Source organism: Haliotis asinina, chromosome 14, assembly GCF_037392515.1.
Source record: "Haliotis asinina isolate JCU_RB_2024 chromosome 14, JCU_Hal_asi_v2, whole genome shotgun sequence".
Taxonomy (NCBI): domain Eukaryota; kingdom Metazoa; phylum Mollusca; class Gastropoda; order Lepetellida; family Haliotidae; genus Haliotis; species Haliotis asinina.
In genome coordinates, this window is record NC_090293.1 from 3,313,308 (window position 1) to 3,333,113 (window position 19,806).

The 19,806-nt window shown below is 45.6% G+C and overlaps 1 protein-coding gene across 1 annotated transcript in view; it reads left to right on the forward strand.

Moving 5' to 3' along the window:
• The window catches only part of LOC137261399 (cytosolic non-specific dipeptidase-like), a 44,093-nt gene that overhangs the window by 14,528 nt on the left and 9,759 nt on the right, over positions 1-19,806 (forward strand). Inside the window, exons 3-7 of the mRNA XM_067799145.1 lie at positions 560-730; positions 1,167-1,247; positions 15,715-15,789; positions 16,348-16,428; positions 17,616-17,689. Coding sequence (XP_067655246.1) covers positions 560-730; positions 1,167-1,247; positions 15,715-15,789; positions 16,348-16,428; positions 17,616-17,689 — 482 coding nt within the window. The remainder of the gene's footprint in view (positions 1-559; positions 731-1,166; positions 1,248-15,714; positions 15,790-16,347; positions 16,429-17,615; positions 17,690-19,806) is intronic.

Sequence of the window (19,806 nt, forward strand, 5' to 3'; positions counted from 1 at the left end):
GACTCGATTATTTACAGAACCATGAGATATTATAACTTGTTCACTGGTCATGAGGGGGCCATGGGCTCATGTACCATGTGGACTTGAGGGCGAGGCGAGGCGCCCGCAGGGCAAGGGGAACATAAACAATCCTTGATGGTACATGAGCCCATGCCCCCCGAGGGACCAGTGAACAATGTATTTACCTTACCAAACACCTGAATTGTAATTTTGAACTGTTTGAAGCCCTTCTGTAGAATGCGAGGCGAATCTCCATTTTGCAGACGATACAAGGTAAACAGATTTAGAGCTATCTCCCTTACATCAATTTTCAATTGCAAAACATCAGTAATTTCCGTGCTTCATGTGTGATTCAATGTTATTCGAGACAAAAAAGTACTACCATTAAGCACCAGAAGAGTTCAGAATTCCCAGTGGTGTACATTTAAAATAATACATCTCCTGTAAGCGGGGTACGTTGAAAATAATAGAATAGCGCTTAGATAATCAGAAAGCGACATTCATGTGTGAGGTAAGATAATGGCTTGTGTATTCCAACGAATATTCTGTTTGACTACAGGAGCTAGAGAAACTTGGTGCCACATGTGAGTTGGAGGAACTAGGAGACCAGACCCTCCCAGATGGTTCAAAGATCCCCCTCCCACCAGTTCTGCTTGGACAGCTTGGTGAGGATCCCGCCAAGAAAACGATCCTGGTGTACGGCCATCTTGATGTTCAACCTGCAGAGAAGGTTTGTTTCATCTTCCATTGACATGTCGACAGTGAAAACAAGATCACATATTGCCCCCTTAGCTGAAACAGTAACATATTTTTTACTTTTTCTCCTTTGAGCCGACATGAAAAAAAGCTTACTGAGACACATTTACACATGCAGATAGAAAGTGCCACACAGCACACGCACTTGCTCGCTACACACATGCTTACACACACCACTACCCACCAACACCAACATCAACACCAAGAACCAACTACCATAGTGTTTTGGAAGCTTTGAAATGTTGATTAATCTGAAAATACTTAAATGTGTGCTCATTATGATTAAATGTTTAGCACCTTTATGCACTCAGGTGCATTATACATCCAGTGCCAAGGTCAGTTTAACCTATTGTTCATACAACTTTGACCATTGAGAATGCAATGTTGATGATTAGGGGCTCTGTACACAGGAAGATGGCTGGGACACTGAACCTTTTGTCCTCACTGAGAAGGATGGCAAACTGTATGGCCGTGGATCTACAGATGACAAGGTGAGGTGGGAGGGGATGTACAGATGACAACGTGAAACAGGAGAGGTTTTACAAGTGGGGGAGATGTAGAGATGACAGTGTGAGGCGGGAGGGGATCTACAGATGACAACGTGAGACAGGAGGGGTTCTACAAGGTAGGGGGATCTACAGATGACAAGGTGAAGATTTACAAGAGTAGTATATACAATGGGGGTTCTGGACCACTTTCAAGAAATGTCTCTACAAAGCCTTATTTACTAAATAAGGCTTTGGTTGGGCCCTTAGCTCTTGCTACTATTACCCCTACTACAAAAAAGTTGGCGGTAATTACTATGCCTACTTTGTGTTGGTAGGAGGTAACACTGTGCCGTACGGTACGATCAATAATTCTTCTCTTACAAACCCCCTACCCGGCCCATCCCTCAAGTAGTACAAGTTAGGTTCGTCGGCTTTCATATCCACTTTATCTATGTTGTAAGTTTTGACTGACCATATAGGATCGGTGGCTCGCTTACGGCTATCACCCTCGTGTTCCCCCGGCTGGTATAGATACCTCACTAAGGCCCTATCTGGTATCTGTTTCTCCTTCCCACGCAATGGAGCGGCCGACTCTGCAACTATTGATTTTAGTTTGATAGCGTCTGCCGGTTTCTTACCGGTGAGACGGGTGACTTCATGGTTGATTGCCGACACCACCTTAGGTAACCTCGTGACCCATTCAGTCGATCGTTTTCCAGGGGTGGCCATCTCCCTAGCATACTGATGGCCGAACAAGCGCTCAGCCAAAGTCCTATTAAATCTCTCAACTATGGCTTGGCTGCGATGGGCTCCGGCCGTGCCACGCCTGACCTTTGTATCGTGTTTGGCTAGCAGTTGTGACACGGCACCCATGAACTCCCGTCCGGGGTCAACTTGCAGCTCTGTTGGCCACGTCAGCGGGCTGCGTTTGTATATGCGTTCGAATCCTCTGGCTACCTGGGCCGAATCTTTCGTGGTCAAGGGTTCGGCTTCCTTGTAACGACTGGCTACGTCCACTACGGTTAAGGCATACTTGTACCTCTTGTCGTGTGGTAGGAACAGTAGGTCTGCCTGGTGAACGCTATTAGGTATGTTAATACCGAACCTCCTTCTAGGCACGTAGCGTGGTGCCAGCAAATAGATCTGCCACAGGGCTTGTTTTTCAAGCCACGCTTTGGCTTCCTCCGGGGGTACTCGCGCTATTTTAGCTAGCTTATCTACTGCGCTAGCTCCTTTCCAGTACCCACGCGGGCTGTAGTAAATAGCCTCAAATTTTTTCATGTCCATACGCGTATGTGTTTATCCCATCAATAGCTATCCAACGTTTCGTGTCCATAGGCGACAGGGACGTCTTGTTTATAGTCAGTCCGTATATCTTATGTCCATCACTTCTAAGTGTGTTCATTTTATGCCTAAAGGTACGGGTCTTGAACAGGGCTTCCTTGAATCTGGCGTGTTTGATGTGTTGTTTCACCACATACTTCTTAACCCCCTTAGCCTTCCGGATCTCACTATTGTCGGCTTTCAGTATGGAGTACATCTTAGGTCTCAAACCTATGTACTCGGCTATGGGCGTGCCAGCACACTTGTCCTTCATCTTACCTAGGACCTTTTTATTTATCGTACTGTGTATGGCATGGGTCTTAGGGTAGTCGCTGGTGTCGTATAAATCGAGGTGTTTTTTCATGTCCTCGTACACGTCCTCGGTTCGAATCTCCATCAGCAGGGAATCCGTGTCAGTGTACAGCACTTCACACCTGTCACCGTACTGTTTCTTGAGCTCGTTGTAGTAAAAGTCGTACATCAGGTGTTTGGATAAATCGAGGATGCTCATCCCCACGTAAACAGGCCGGTTGAATTTTATGTGGCTTTTCTTCATGTGTAGGGCAACCAGGTTGTCTGTGAATATCTTACTACGGTTGAATGCTGGATTGGCTATCAATCTCCTGAGCTTGTCTTCCTCACTCGACCGAACCAGCTTCACGGTCACGCGTTTCCTCAGGTTCTCCATAGTCTTACCAAACACCGAGTTGTTCATGAGCTTGTAGAGATTTTTCTCAAAATCACTGGTGGCTTTTTTTCGTAGGTCTGTGTTCATTCTGATGTAGGGCTCCATCCATGGGCTCTGGTCGACATGAGCACCCTGTGTATTTTGGTCAGCCTCATACCCAACGACAGGTACAGCTGTAGGTTGCGATAGTGAACGATGTACTTGGTCTTATTCATTAAGTTAGGAACGAGTTTTTCAACGTCTGTCACACGCCCACCTAACAAGTTATGTTGGTACTCAGACATCCAGTCTGGGTTAACCCTCATACGTTCGGGGGCCAGGGGGTAGCTGTTGTGTGATGTGTGTAATTCCTTGGGATACTCTAAGTCAACCTCGAGGATATACCCTTTGTTCGAATCTGGTGCAACCCCCATAACATCAACGTGTGGTACCCATTCGAATCCCCTTGTAGGTAGATACTGGCTCATGGCCCAGCCGTACAGGTTGTTTGCGTCTAGGTAGAGAATGTGATTGGTTGGTTTGTTAGGATCGTAACCTTTCACGTATTGATTATTTGCTTTCGCGTATCGTTTGGATGCCATGGAAATCCCACCTCGCAAGCCTTTCTCAATGAATAGGTGCATGTCGTAATCTGTGAGCAATTCCAAAATTAACTCCGGTCTTTTTAAGCAAGGCATCCCACGACAGACCTGGGCTGGTGTAATACCATGCGGGATCGAGTTTATACTGCTTTAAACATGTCCACCTAAACGTCTCAAACACGTCGGCTAACAGCAGTACATCTGTCCTCAAGTACAGGTCGTGATAATCACCCAGGTTCTTACAACCCAGTTTATTCCATACGTTAGTCACGTGCGAGTAATCATCTCGTGAGACGGACGCCTCATTCAGCTTGCTATAAAAGCAGTCAATAGGGGGTAGTCTGGTCTCGGTGAACTTGGCCCAACTATCCATGTACTCATAGGGGTACACACCCTTCCTCATAAGCAGGGGTCTAGTCTCGGCGTCTGTGTATCGATCGGTGATAGGGAAGGTATTGTTGGCCTTGACCAGACTGTCGAGTGACGACAGGAGGAACTGAAACGAGTCAATGAACCTAAGTCCGTTTAAGCTGAAGGAGATGTATCTCTCCATGTTGTTGGGGATGCACGTTATATTACCATCGATTTTCGCGATGGCCTGCATGATCAAGTGTGAGTCGTACCCTCTCAAGTTGTGAAAGACAACGGGGATGTTTATTGTCTTAGGGTTGATTTTAAGCTTGAGGTTGCACGCGTTGTGAGCGGCGCCTCTATACTTACCAGTTATGTGACAGTGATCTCTCACCGAATCACCGTTAAGTGGTGATTCACACACGTGACAGTTAGTGCTACTAGCGTGGGCTAGCCTGTCGACTCGGGTCAGACGCATGGGAGCGATTTTATACAATGCATTCCTAATAATTTTTTCTTCCTCCTGCAAACACTTTAGAAACCTTTCAGCCGCGTCAGGCCCCCTATATACTACCGGAGCTTTCGTTTCCCCGTCACAACGGACGACAATGTATCCAAACGAACAGGCTTTATGCTCTTGTGTCTTGTGGGTGAAGCTACCACTGGGGGGTGTGGGGGAATCCCCCACCACTAAGGCTTCGAAGTCGGCGTATATGATATAAGGCACAGACATTTGGTTCTTGTGGTTACTGAATTTTAGGATATTATCACCTTCCTTAGGCATGTCGACTCGTATGGCCGTCTGCCCCACACCTTGACAATCATCCCGGTGGGATTCTAATAAATCAGCTCAGGTGAAGCCATGTAGGCATCGTTCACAGAAGTGGGTCTTTTCTCTGTGTGCCGATTGGTCATACAACAGCCTGCTAAAGTGTTTTATCCATGTGTAGTGATACTTGTCACCTCGCTGGATCATGAATATATTGATAACTTGGCGATCCTTCACCGGGCTGACCCTGTGTACTATTGTTGTGTTACCTTCGTGCCCAAAGACATTTATAGCCAGATTATTCTGTTTTTCTACTTTAGTGATCTGGGATATGGGGGTGGGTTCATCTATACCATCCCAGTTGAGCCCATCGTCTTGGGGATAGCTAGAAAGCCTATCTGAATGAGTGCCAGCTGGAAATAAGGCTGACCTGATAGCTAACCTCAGGCAATCGTTTCCTCTATTCTTAACGTTTACTATGGCATGTTTGTTCCTATAGTAGGGAGGCAAGGCTAGGTATGACCCGCCTCTGAACGGCACGTAGTTAGCTATGTCTAGATAGACATTATCGATTTTATCTACAGCCCACCCGGACCCCAAGTGTGTGTAGCGTTCTAGGTATTCTCGTATCTGCTGAAAGCTGGTATCGATTGATGCGTCAATGGTTTCTGTATGTGTGGCGACCTCTTGTTGACCTCGGAAGTAAGGCTGAACATACTCAGTGGCCCCTGTGGGGCCCCCAACCTGCTTATCGAGCGACATTTTCACTGTGATCTGAAACTTGATACTTCCTAGGTTATTTAGTTCCTGGTTGACCTTATCAGCTATCAGAGGCTTGATATCTGTAATGTCTATGTTTCTATCAACGTGCATGCGCCAACCTCTCAAATAGTTGCCTACAGCGCGCTCAGTGCGCACGAACTGTAGGTCAATAGCTCTATTCTGTCGTAATAATTCTACAAGCTGTGGTTTTCTCATACGGGAATACCCGCCTAAACCCAAATCGTGTGCCTCGGCTTTCAGTTGTTTTACAGTGGGACGTGCTACGGGGGCATGTGATAACAATGCGGTTAACCCGGCTCTCCCCAGGTTTGAATAACCCGTGTATCCAAGCTGTTTTGCTTGAGCTTTTAATTGTTTTACTGTAGGAGGGGCTTCTAAACCTAGTAATCCCAACAATGCTGACTTCCGCATTCGAGAATACCCGATCACACCTCTCTGTTTTGCGACCCTCTTCAGCTCGCGTACAGTATACATAGTGTTTACACCTAAGAGAACCAATGTCTAATTGCTTCACAGTAAAGGGAGGTAACCCTTTCACGCACTGGAGTCTATCTTGAGTAGTCGCCTACGTTCTTTTATGTAGCCTTTTTTATTCTCGTAGATGAGTTGATGTCTGACTACGTTCGCTCCGTGAGCTTTACATAGACAGTAGTGTCCTTTAACCCCGATACCACACACAGAACACGTGTAGTTAGGACTTCCCATATGGAAACAACAGAACCCCTGATTCCTGCATTTCCTACCACAGGCCTCGGTCTTCCCCATAAGTATGTATTCGCATCGGTATGGAGCGGGTCTCATGTTTACTTATATAGGTATTTTAATTTAATTGCTTCGCAACCAACGCAGTAGCTGCTATACCCAACACTATGAAGCCCAGTTCACGATTCATTTGTCCCTTGGATGGTGTGTAGTACTGAGCGAGTGTGGGTTTATTGAGCGGTTCCAATTGTTTACCAGTTAGTAGATAGTATTCTTTCATTGCTTCATCGACATCGTAGAATGTTTTAATGGCATGGTTTTCACGCTTGAGTTGTTCGTTAATAAAATCGATCCTCTGGAGGCGTTTTTTAACGTACTCGTCCTGTGCTCTTTGTAATTTCTCAGTAGCGAGATCGTGTCGCTTCCTTTCTTCCTGTATTTCAGCCGCGTGATCATCTCGTAGTTTCGAGAAGAGGAAATTACTCCCGGAAAGTGCCAGGGCATTCACTAACGCCCCACCGACCATCATAGCTATCGTGGCCATCCTTATATTTATTTCATTATATTATCAGGTATTATTCCTTGTTTTACTAGGATGTCTTTTGTGGCCATCGCCATACCAAGGTTCATTATGAGCATATCCATATCCTGCAGGTTGAAATCTAGCTTGATAGTTGGTTGTTTAAGCACCATTTTAGTCAACCGAGCGTACCCTACTGCTAGACTGGCTACCACTGTGGCGTGGTATGCGTCGTTGACGAACGTTTTCCCCTCAGACATTATGTATATGATATAAAATATTAAAATTATAACATGATATGCGGGTCGACGGTGGGGGTACCCCCCACACCCCCACTGTTGGGGGTTACCACCTCATGGTGAGGGTTTCCCTCACGTGTATATAACCACGAGATAGCCAAGGCAGCAGTTACGCCTACAGCCAACAACAGTCGGGGGTTGGTCACTTTATGTTGGTTACACCACCGTTTTTTACCGGCAGCTACTCTCTTAGGATTCTTCTGCCTGGTTACTGTTGGGGGTACCCCCACTGAAGGGGTCTCCTCCATCACTGTTGGGGGTGGGGTCTCCTCCACTGTTGGGGGTACCTCCACTGGGGTTTCCTGTGCAGCATCCATCTATACTATTATTATTATTCTTTCTCTCAAATTGACAATGTTTTGCCGTGATAATCGCCGCCGTCACTGGAGCCAACAACATACCATATTTGTGGTACAGCCCGCAGCTGATAGAGCTCACGGCGTGTTCGATAAAAGGGTCTTTCTCGAGGTCCTCCCACAGGTAAAGTCGGCGCTCTGGTGGAATGGGAAGGAAATGTGACACAATACCGGTGTATATCTGGGTCATAGCCGATCCTATTGTCTTTGTCATTTCTGCTCCGAGCCGGGACTCGTATCTAGCGTACAGCTTATCGATTTCTTCGGCTGACATTTTGTGAATTTTATCCGGAGTGTAGTCTCCAAAGTAATGTTTGGCTTTGCCGCCAACAGCCAACGCCACCAGTTTCTCTCGCTTGGGGGAATCCCCCACAGTGGGGGTACCCCCCACACCCCCAGGTACCAACAATTGTTCGAGCAATTCCTCACACTCCATCTTATAATATAACAATTTTTAAATTTCTCGTGAAGAGCTTTCAACCAGTCCTGCAGGCGTGTTCCAGGGTCGATTTTGTGTACGTCCGGGTCCGTCATCACCCAAGGTCGCGCGTACGTTTTATTCATGCTCAGAGTAGGGCACATGATAACGATGTTATCGAACACATCCTTGTAGTAACCCTCCAACATATCCAACACGAAAACGGTCTTCCCACAGCCAGTCTGCCCGCACACTATGGCGCAGTGTGGGTCAGTGGGTAGTTGTGGGTACCCCTGGGGGGTGTGGGGGTACCCCCCATCAGTAGATGGCTTGCACGAATCTCCCATTGTCTATATTAAGTTGCGCGTCCATAATAACGTACAGATATAATTTCAACTTACCAGCGGTTTGAGCCTTCTTAGTAATCTGGATGGTTATCCCTTCGCTGCCGTTATCTATACGACGCCCGCTACCGTGCAGTTTATCATCATCCGTGGATCGCATGTCCAACCATAGGGCGTACTTGGTGGTCAAGTATTCACCGATCTGCACGGAGCCGAGGTCCAGGTCCTTTGTTATGTAATCCCCCACTGGTAGCTTTTTTATCTCATCCCACTGCTGGTGTGGTCTCATACCATGACTGAACAGCTGGTTGGGCACGCCCTCAATGGTCACTTCCACCTTTTCAATCTCGGGGTTGAAAAACTTCTCGCTGTCCCTCCGGAATGGATCGTAATCCTCCACGGGGACGACCAGGATACCTTTCATCGATCGCGCCGGCACGTTCAGGTTCTCGCACGACTGATCTATGCCTCAGTACGCGATCGTACAGGATAGCCATCTTCCCAGAGTACTGGCTTCGACCCTGCCTGGCCAGCTCCGGGCTAGTGACCATGTCGAACTCCAGAGAGATGTTGTCTATGGCATAACTGGCCTCATCACCGTTCGGCGTACGCACTACTTTGCTATAGTCGTTAAACGTGAGCTCGTATTCGAGCCTATCACCCAGCGCGGCCTGGTAAAACGGCGCGTGTCCCGTGAGCAACTCGAAGTCGAGCGGCACGCAGAATCGATTCCCGTATGCTCGAGCGATGGCCTTTTCACCGTCCGATAGCTTGTCTTGCTGGTCTTGCGTGAAGACATACCCTATGCGCGCCCGGGTTGATTTGCTGATACCCTGGTACACATCATTGACTCGTTCTCCCTCGCTTTTCCAGAGATCCTTGTAGCAGTGAAACACGTCGCTGTCGTCGATGCTCAGCACCTCGTTACCGCTGATCTTGACGGTCGTTTTCTTGATGATAGCTCGACCCACGTTACGCACTAGCTCGCGTTTGTCGTTGTCGGAGATCAACGTGATATTGAACGCCAGTCGAACAGTGCCTGGTACAATGAGGTCATTCTCACCAAGGTTTGGAAATCTAACCAGCAGAGTTTGATTCTGGTCTATCTTGCTGGGATTGTTGGTGATGGTCACCGACTGTCGCGCGGCTCTGGCCCCTAATGGCTCTCTCAATCTTCTGAAAGGATCTAATTTTCTGCCGTACATTGTTATATAAAAGAAATATATTTTTAATACTAATGGATGAAGACATAGATATGACGGAGATGCCGGGCGCTAGTGCCCAGGCATTCGATGATGAGCAGGAGACCTCATTTACTAGTTCACCATTGAACCAAGAACTCTTGGAAACAACGGTAAATGATTATTACGAAAGTTTAAGAAGAGATAAAAACTACGTTGAACCACAGGGTCGATACCATAAGAATTTTTTTATTGATACAAAGGGTGTTCTACGCCTTAAGTCTGACCCAGGGGTTGACCTCTTTAACAAGAGCAATAAAAAACCACTGGCCTTGTCAACTCTAGCCAGCCGCCATGGTGTCGAATTTATCCGTAAAAATCTAAACATGAATGATTACGGTGGTGCAATACCTAAGGCCGTTAAAGAAGATCTACAAGCTACCAGATCCCACCTCACCATTAGAGATGAAATGACACCACAGCGTGCTACAGAAGCCTCGGACAGCATAGAAAAACTGTTGAGCACCTACTGGGACAAACCGTTACCGGGGTTTGACTTTACGGTAAGGGAACTGCGCGGCTTAGACGAAGCCGTGAAACGCGTGCGTGGAGAACTCGTGAACAACATGGGGAAACTGAACGAAATCGACGAGCACATCGCTAGGGAAAAAACCAAACTCAACGAAACTGAAAACGATGATATGAAGCGTCGTATCAATGAACGACTACGCGATTTAGAAGACGAGAGACGTACACGATTGGAATCCGCTTCCTCGAATCGTGAACAGCTTCGATCCCAGATCAGTCGTATTCGGGAAACAATCGATAGAATACTGAATGAGGATACAACTTTAGCCAACAGGATTCGGATATTGTTCCGGGAGCAAGGGATCACCATCGTCAGCATTCTAACTGCATTGGGTTTCATCATATCAACCCTGGTGGTGTCACTGACAGGGGGAACCCCCACACCTGCCGGCGGGGGAACTCCCACTCCCACAGGCGGTGGTGTTAAAGACTGGATAAAAAAACTCGGGGAAGGCCTAGCTAAACTGGCTGGTAAAGCCGCCGAAGCCCTTCCCGGCATCCTGGGTAGCATCGTCTCGTGGTTGTTGAGCGCTCTGTCTAAAACTGCCATGTGGCTCTGTCAAAACCTGTGGGCAGCCATCGTCGCCGTGGCGGGTCTGGTGTACGTAGCGGCTAAGAAATCTTTAACCAAATAAGTCCCAAAGTTACCCCACCAACCACTAGGGCTGTTTTATTATCAATATGCTGCTGATAGGGGGGTACCCCCACATGTATATGGGGGTGTGTGGGGGGCACATGAACTTTAGACTCCGGGGGTGGCGCCACTATACCCTTTTCACGTGGTGGGATGTGTGGGATATAGGGGGTGTTAATATCGGGGTTGATACCCAACTTTTGGTCCGCCGTGGCTATGACTATTTTGTTGTTATAACCCACCACTTTTTTTATTCTCAGTTGCATATCACTCGGAGCCATGTACAACCCCACGCCGAACACGTAATTGACTTTCGATCTGGCGTATTCTAACACGTTTTGGTAACGGTCGATGGCCCGCGGGAGATCAACTGGAGAATTGATAGCATCCTCAACGTTGGAAACGAATTGTGTCTGAGCGTCGTAAGCAGTTCCCTTACCGAGGATGTTGGAACGCGTCATCGACTGCGCACCCAACAGCGCCCACACGTACGTTCGAATCGAGTCGTTCAAGCGTATTGTACCAGCACGAGTGAATCCTTTCGATGTTTTTGAGATCATTTTAGTCCAGGCTGTGGCTGCATCAGGATTGGTTTGCTTTATACAGCTGACATGGATCTTTTCATTCGTTGTGGGGCCTGTAAATGTATGACGGTTTGGGTTGTATGAACCATCTTTAGAACCGGCATAATATGTTCCGGACCTGTAGAAGTACACGAGAACTATACCGAGACCATGGTTCACACCAGGAAGGCGAAAGTCTTTATTCGTTGGAATCTCAAACTCCCCACAAATACGTTCATAAGCGCGTCTATCATAGCCGTTATTCGTCATACTCCACCCTATATCTTGGGGAAGAGGAGCCTTTATTTCCTTTAATATTCGTCTCGTTTGATAATAAATATGAAACAAAATAACCGCCTTATTCAGTTCGTCTATACCGTAGTCTGGTGTCACACCCGACCCTGTCGTCGCACACCACACAGCAAAGTTGAGTTGGTTCTGCCAAAACTGCATTGGGTTTTGATTCCAGTTTACCACCGCCTGCGCGTTATTAACGGACACGACATATTTTTCAAAGATATTAATAAAGGTTGTTTTAAACCCCGTACCATCTGCATTCACCACGATTTTCAAGTGTGCTAAATCCATATTATAATATATAATTCATATATTATAATATGTACATAACACTTCCAGGAATAACGAGCGGTGAGGCCGTTCAGCTGACGCACGCGATCGATAACACGTCAGGCCAACTCGAAGTCGCACTCTGCGATATCACCTACCTACCGCAATGGACTAACATCAATATCAGCAACAATAAGCTGTTCGTTAGTGGAACTCGCAGCCAGATAACTGACGGCTACTACAGCGTGTGCTCTCTAAACGACGAGGTCTTCAAACCCCTGGGAGCCGAACTCAAGATGAACGACTCAAACGGTACAGTGGTGTTAATCAACAACGGAAGAAACCCCTTGAGGCTCGGCCGACCATTAGCGAGGATACTCGGTATGTCTCCTGACGAAATAAAACCAACAACAACCGTCACAGGCACGAAGTTACCCGACCTAGTACCGTACCGAGAGCTGTACATTCATCTCGGTCAGGTGAGCACAACGTACAACATTCAAGGAGGTCACCCTTCCACTATACTGAGAGCAGTGCCGGTGAAAACTGAGAAATACAACGACGGAAGAACCGAGTCGTTTTCACCACGGCAGTATAAGAGATTAACCCAGGGCAACATACCTGAGCTGACAATATCGGTGTTAGATATAAATCATAATCCTGTAAATATAGGATACCTCAGCTTAACGCTTCATGTAAAATGACCAGCGCACAAGGGCCCGGAGTGAAAAAATGCGTCAATATCGGGATCTCCGACCTCGGAGACACGCGCGGTTTCGACGCTCCCGGAGTAGATGGTAAATCGTACGCCTTGCAACTGAAAAACAACATTTACAAACGCGTTGAAATCCCCTCCGGTGGAACCCTAAGTGATATAGTAGATACCACAAGAGCAACAGTCAACACTAAGTACGCCCTTGTCAACACCGGTGATAATAATTGGATAATATACCCATCGTTCGGGGGTAAACTGTTCGACTTAGACGATGTTGAGAGCACTACCGTCGCCCGAAACAAGCCATATATGCTCGTCTTCACCGAAGATGACAAGTGGGTGTTGTTACCCGATAACGACTGGTTTCTTAATATTAGACTCGTCTCCCCTTACGTGTTTACTGATAACAAAGACAACCACCTAAACAAAGTCGTGAACAATGGAACCCTGCTCGTGGCTTACGTCCCAACTCAGAGACGTACCGTAGTCGTCAGCCCACTCAACACTATGGCAGCCCACATGCTATCGAGTAAACCAGCCATACAAAACGTGAAATTGCAGTTGGTGTCTGAATTCGAAGGTGTGGTCACTATACTAGAGAGTCTACCGGCAAACTCAACACTGATCATCAAAGTCTACTTAGGGGAACCATCGGGGAATGATATCGAGATCGTGAAGGGGATCAAACTCGGGTGGGTGAAACGACACCAGTATCAAGTTTGCAACGTTTACGTGCGGGTGGGTGTCGGCTCCAACACCAGTCTGCAGGGGGTCAACGTGATCGTGGAAAACAAGATATCACTAATCAATATCTTCCTGCCTGACAACATACACTTCATGGGTATGAAGTTCACCCCTGAATTATTATCAGAAAACCAGTTGGAAATTATATCGTAATAGTATAATAATGACCAATCATCATCCCAACACTACACTTAACGACCTGGGAGATACGGAGGGATTCGATCAGCCTGGTGAGGAAGATGAATTATATATCCTGCACTTCAAAGACAACGTGTACAGACGGGTGCCGTTATCAGATTTTAAAGAGCCAAAATGGCTGCTCAACTTAACACTCGCCTCACCTTATATCACAATGGATACATATACAAAATATGTCACTAAGATTAGGAACAACGGTATCTGGACCGGGGATTTCATTCCGGATAGGGTATTCATAGCAACTTCTGAGACCGAAAAAAATAGGTTAATGCCTGGAGAAGACAATAAATTAGCATTTATCAATTATAATCCTAACGTAAGTCTTAATACATCCTCCCCTTTCACACTCATCATAGAAGTCTTCTTTGTATTTTTAGGTAATGAAAACACCTCAAAAGTACACCAAATTTTACCCGGGGTGTCAATACACTGGTTTGACGAACACACAAGAAAATATTGTCGTATTATACAACGGGATACCTACGGGGGTCCTATAAACCGCTTAATAAATCTCAGTGGGGTTTTTATTACAACAGAAAATTCTATTAGACTCTCACCTATTACCCTGAATACTAGTATACAACTTGTAGACTTCAAATACATTGAAGGACTATTAAATGAAACCCAATTAAAATATCTTTCAAAATATATATTATAGGATGGGTCTGTACCCAGTCGTAGAGGAAGTAGCGAAGACGTTGGAAACCGTAGATGGGTTCCGCTTGAGGCAGTTATGTGATGTGAAACGCCAACTAGAACAAGACCGTGACACGCGGAAAGCACTATGTAAAAAGTACAATAGAGCTTTCAATATCGTGGACGGGGCTGACACTACCCTTATGGCAACCAGCATGGGACTAGGGGCGGCAGGTGTTGGGTTGTTGGCTACCATCGTGGCCGCACCTATAGTGCTAGGTATTGAAATAACGGCAGGGGTGGCAGGGTTAGCAGGATTGGCGCTTAAGTTAGTATCACGCAGACTTAATCGTAAGGCATTGAAACACGATGAGATCAGGGTTCTGGCCGAAGCAAAGCTGAACACAGTGAGTGAGCGTATTTCCACGGCACTCTCTGATAGTAAGATCTCAGAAGAGGAGTTTCGTTCAATCCTCTCTGAACTCAAAAAATATAACGGAATGAAACAAGATATTCGATCCAAGTCTCGTAAGTCTGCTATCAGCGAGGACGAGAAAAAAAAGTACATAGAACAGGGGATACAAAAAGCCCAGCAAGCCTTTATTATGAACACCAAAGAGATCGTAGGCGGTTCACGTTAAACTGTTTCATCGATATAAACATAACATAGGGGAACACGAGGGCGATAGCCGTAAGCGGGCCACCGATCCTATATGGTCAGTCAGAACTTACAACATAGATAAAGTGGATATGAAAGCCGACGAACCTAACTTGTACTACTTGAGGGGTGGGCCGGGTAGGGGGTTTGTAAGAGAAGAATTATTGATCGTACCGTACGGCACAGTGTTACCTCCTACCAACACAAAGTAGGCATAGTAATTACCGCCAACTTTTTTGTAGTAGGGGTAATAGTAGCAAGAGCTAATGACGCAACCAAAGCCTTATTTAGTAAATAAGGCTTTGTAGAGACATTTCTTGAAAGTGGTCCAGAACCCCCATTGTATATACTACTACAAGTTTATTTTCTGATTCAAAGACGTAGCAAATCTAGCAGAGAAGTGATGGATGAGTTGTTTGTGGCATGTAAAACTCTTGATGTGTCAAATATGTATCTGTAAGTGCTGACATATGCCTTGTACATATGGGTTATTTCATCATAAACATATGGTAACCTGTTTGTTTAATCAACAGCTCCATCAAGTATTGTTCAATGTATACTTTATGCTGTCGATCAAATATCAAAACTCTATTTGACTGAGAACTCCAGCTGACTCTTTGAATTAATATGCTTCAATCACTTAAGCCTGAATGATGAAACAGGTTCTCTGTCTCCAGATTGTGTCTGAAGGCCTGTATTCTATTCCCATCATGATTACAGCGTGTTGTATTCCTGGTGTCCCCTACCACGACTGCTGAAACCATCCCCTAATACAAGACCATACTGATACAGGAAACCCATCAACACAGGTACCACATGTAGCTGTCATGTGTATTTATCATGTCTCCCTAGGGTCCTGTGCTGGACTGGATCAACTGTATCGAAGCAATGCAAGAACTCAATATGGAGGTCCCAGTCAACATGAAGGTATGGCTGCTGCTTGTCCGAGTCGTGTGACTGCAGACTGTAGTTATGTATGGCTGCTCGGCTTGTGACCTGGGGCCCCTTTCACAAAACTCTTGTAAACCTAAGATCTCGTATGTTTTCTCGTCTCGTATAGTTTCTAATCTTTATTGAATATCCAGTGACACACTGTGTGCTGTTTTGGTGAGTTTGAAAAGTAAATGATAATTTTGCTCAAAATTGGAATATTTTAAACTTTAAGATGCATGTGTAAAGTTATACAGGTGCTTCAGTAATGTTAAACAAAGCATTAAAACCACTTTCCTCTTTGTTGGTCTGTTGTCAGTTTAGTTCTACAACCATATCAACACAAAGTTTATGATACCTGAATATATGTATTTTGTGATCTGTATTTTCCCTGTATGCATTTGAGCCAAATCATTTGATCAAGCAAGCAATTTCTTCATGTTATCAGTAAATTTGAAGACATCTTTGTAATGTTGAACATACATATTACCATTATGGAAACTTCATTTGGAAAACTTCAATGATTAATTATTGTTTTATCTTCTTTCTTGACAGTTTTGCTTTGAAGGGATGGAAGAATCAGGTTCAGAGGGTTTGGATGATCTTGTGTTTTCAAAGAAGGACACTTTCCTGAAGGTGAGATCAGCAAATAGACATACAGAAGGGGAAAATTACCTGATAAATGTGCCTATACTTCAGTTTTGAAACTGCTTATGGAGCAAAACTGTAGGAAAGGCAAATCTGACATCTAAAATATGAAGAGCTCATTGCCTCATGATTTGAAAGTTTTCATGTTTTATGAGTGGGATGTGTCAGGGCTCTATTTACTGCTTTGTTACTTAGACTGGTGCAACCCAATATTGCACAGTGCAACCTGGTTGTTAGTTTAACATACACCAGATGCAAGTCCAGTTTTTGAATGGGTAAACCTCTCAAAAAACCAGGATTCACAGAAATGGGCGTCTTGAACAAGCTGTCTAAGGCGCCAGGCTTGTAATCCAGTGAGCTTGGAGGTGCTGGGATTGTCCCCACCTGTGACCAGGTGTAATTACCTTGGAGTCAAGTTTGTGTGCAGACTCCCTCTGTGTTGTCACAACCTCTAGTGTACAGTACACAACCCTGTGCACTTAACAGAACCCATGAATCTGTTGGTAGATGACCAGATGGTGGCCATTTGAATACATGCAGCAATGTGCAGTAAACTTAGACAATCTACTGTGACTATGTGTCCCAGTCCTCCCAGCTGTGAATGGGTACATCATAAGGATGGAAAAGCCCCACTAACTCTGTGCACCTAGTGGGCTGCAAGAGTTGTATTTTCCACAGGGAGTTGAGATTATAAATATGATGTTCTGTTGTGATGGACATCTATTGATCGAGGGAAAATCAAAGCACCTTTGAGCAGTTGAACCAAATATTGCTACTATACAAATGTTAGTATAAAATGCTACAGCTAGGACACACACAGGGTTCGATTTAAGTGCAGCCTGAGATGATAACCTTGTTGCAACAACCAACTTCCAGTTGCACTGCATTTATTGCCATATGTAATGAAGGAAATATGCTATTAATTGTGGTTCAGATCATTGTAATTTGCGATTCTTTTTATCACACCAGTCCTTGCAACGTTAACCTTAAGCTGCCCTCCACTTTGACCTGACTCTTTGCAGTGTAACTGGAGTATTTGTTCAACACAGAGTTAAACCTCGCTCGCTCACTCACTCAGTCACTCACTCACTCACTCACTCACTCACTCACTCACTCACTCACTCACACACTCACTCACTCACTCACTCACTCACTCACTCACTTGTGTTTTACAGGGCACTGACTTTGTGTGTATCTCAGACAACTACTGGCTGGGGAAGAAGAAGCCATGCATCACGTATGGTCTCAGGTCTGTCACCCTAGTCAAAACATCTCGATGATACTGTGCTAGCTCAGTAATACCGAGTTCTAATCCCAGGATGTGTCATGGGTTGGGTGGAGGAAAATATTCCCAAACTGTTTATGTTTCAAAGTTTCAAAGTTATTAGTCTTTGAATGACATTTTGAAGTGATACACATCAAGGTGATAATGTAGGGATGTAACAATTCCTGGATAAGACTATTAGAACCCTCATGCACATAAGTACCAGAGGTGCTAACAACTCGATTTACCACCAAACTTTACTCCTGTCTTCCATGTTTCCATTTGCAATCGCATATTACCTCCACTGACCTGTTACCATTGTCTGCAGTCATAATCTGTCCATTGTTTTTTTTTATTTTTTCAAATATTATTGACGGATATTTATATACCACACATATCCAATTTTTCCTTATCCTGACTCATGTTTAATTGCTTATCTCCTCTTCCTGGCAAAGGTAGTGGAACACCTGAACTCCTTTGAAGTTCCCTTCTGAAAGAAGTGGACATAGAAATTACACTCACCCATGAGTAACCTCCCCTCCCGCACACATGGTCAGCTGATCGCCATGACAATCACTTTCTCCATATCACCCGACGATTGCGGCTGGAGGCCTGGGGTCCAGATTATGGCGATAAGTTTTTCAAGTAATTCGGTCTTTTAACTAATTTATGTTGTATGCAACATTTGGTTTATGAATATGTATCATAATTAGTTAAATTTGTGTGTTTATACAGCATGTAATTCAGTTGATGAAATCGTGGTTGCAGTGTTATTGCAGCAGACAACTTTACGAGTCAGCCATCACTACACTCATCGCAGCCGTTCCACGCAGACACCCTCATGCTACATGAGCTTGGGGAAGCGTCGTTTTGAAGAAGAATGAAGACTAGCTCCGTGTGAGCACTCATCTAGATCTGCACTCACTCCAGGGGATCAAGAGGAGGCGTATGCACGCACCTGTTCAACAAGATCGTTTCCGGCTGCTGCAACTGCCGCTCCATGTGACCACTCAACTAGATCTACAATCACTCCAGGGGACAAACAAGAAGATCGTCACCATCGTCCTTATCATCTCGTCTCAGTTTGTAGAGAGATCCACCTACGTCGAGAGAGTGCCCCCTCATGGGTGAGTGCACTCATATGAGTGACTACACTCGCGTGAATGAGGATGCTCACTCGGGTGAGTGCTCTCACATCCCGTCGCAGTTCGGAGAGGGATCCACCTACGTTGAGTGGGTGCAACCGCACGGGTGACTGCACTCATGTGAGTGACTGCTTTCACAGGTCTACTTGTCAACGCAGAAGATCTTCATCAGTCTCCTCAGTTCCTCGAAGGCGCTGTTAGCACTCATCGTCCCCTTCAGACATGGAATCACAAAAGAGGGATTGTCGGTCTCCATCCAATGCGTTGCACTCACAGATGGATGAAGACAGATACTACTGATCTTCATCACCAGAGGAAGCCCTCTTCTCGGACTTGGAAGTTACATCGTGGACTTAGTCTCACCATCCAAGGACTCCAAGGCTTTCTACATAAACAAGCAAGGGTCAATGAGATTGCCATCTCTGCTATACCTGTTGTTTCGACTCTTCGACATGGTCAACAGTTTGAAACTCCAAATAAAAGCCTGTCACATACCAGGAGTCTGCAACATCATGGCAGACGCCATATCTCCTCCTCTTCGTCCATCAGCAACAGAGTGGATGCTGCTTCGAGAGGCGTTTCAACTAATCAGCCAAACATTTGGATCGCTGCAAATAGGCTTATTTGCAACAAGGTTCAACAAACAGACCACAACCTTTGTGTCATCGGTGCCAGATCTATTAGTCTGAGGTACACTCAGCATCCTGTGGGAAGGACTAAACGCGTTTGCGTTTCCCCCTCCAGTGCTGCTACCAAAAAGTCATCTACAAAATCAGGGGCGAAGGGGCTACAACTGATCTTGGTTGCACCTTACTAGCCAACGAGACATTGGTTTAAACCAACACTTATAGAAGAGTTAGGACAACCAGTGCTACAATTGCCAGATTGGAAGAATCTTCTCGTCCATCCTCACACAAAACAGGTGCACTGCAAGCCATCTGTGTTGCGACTACATGT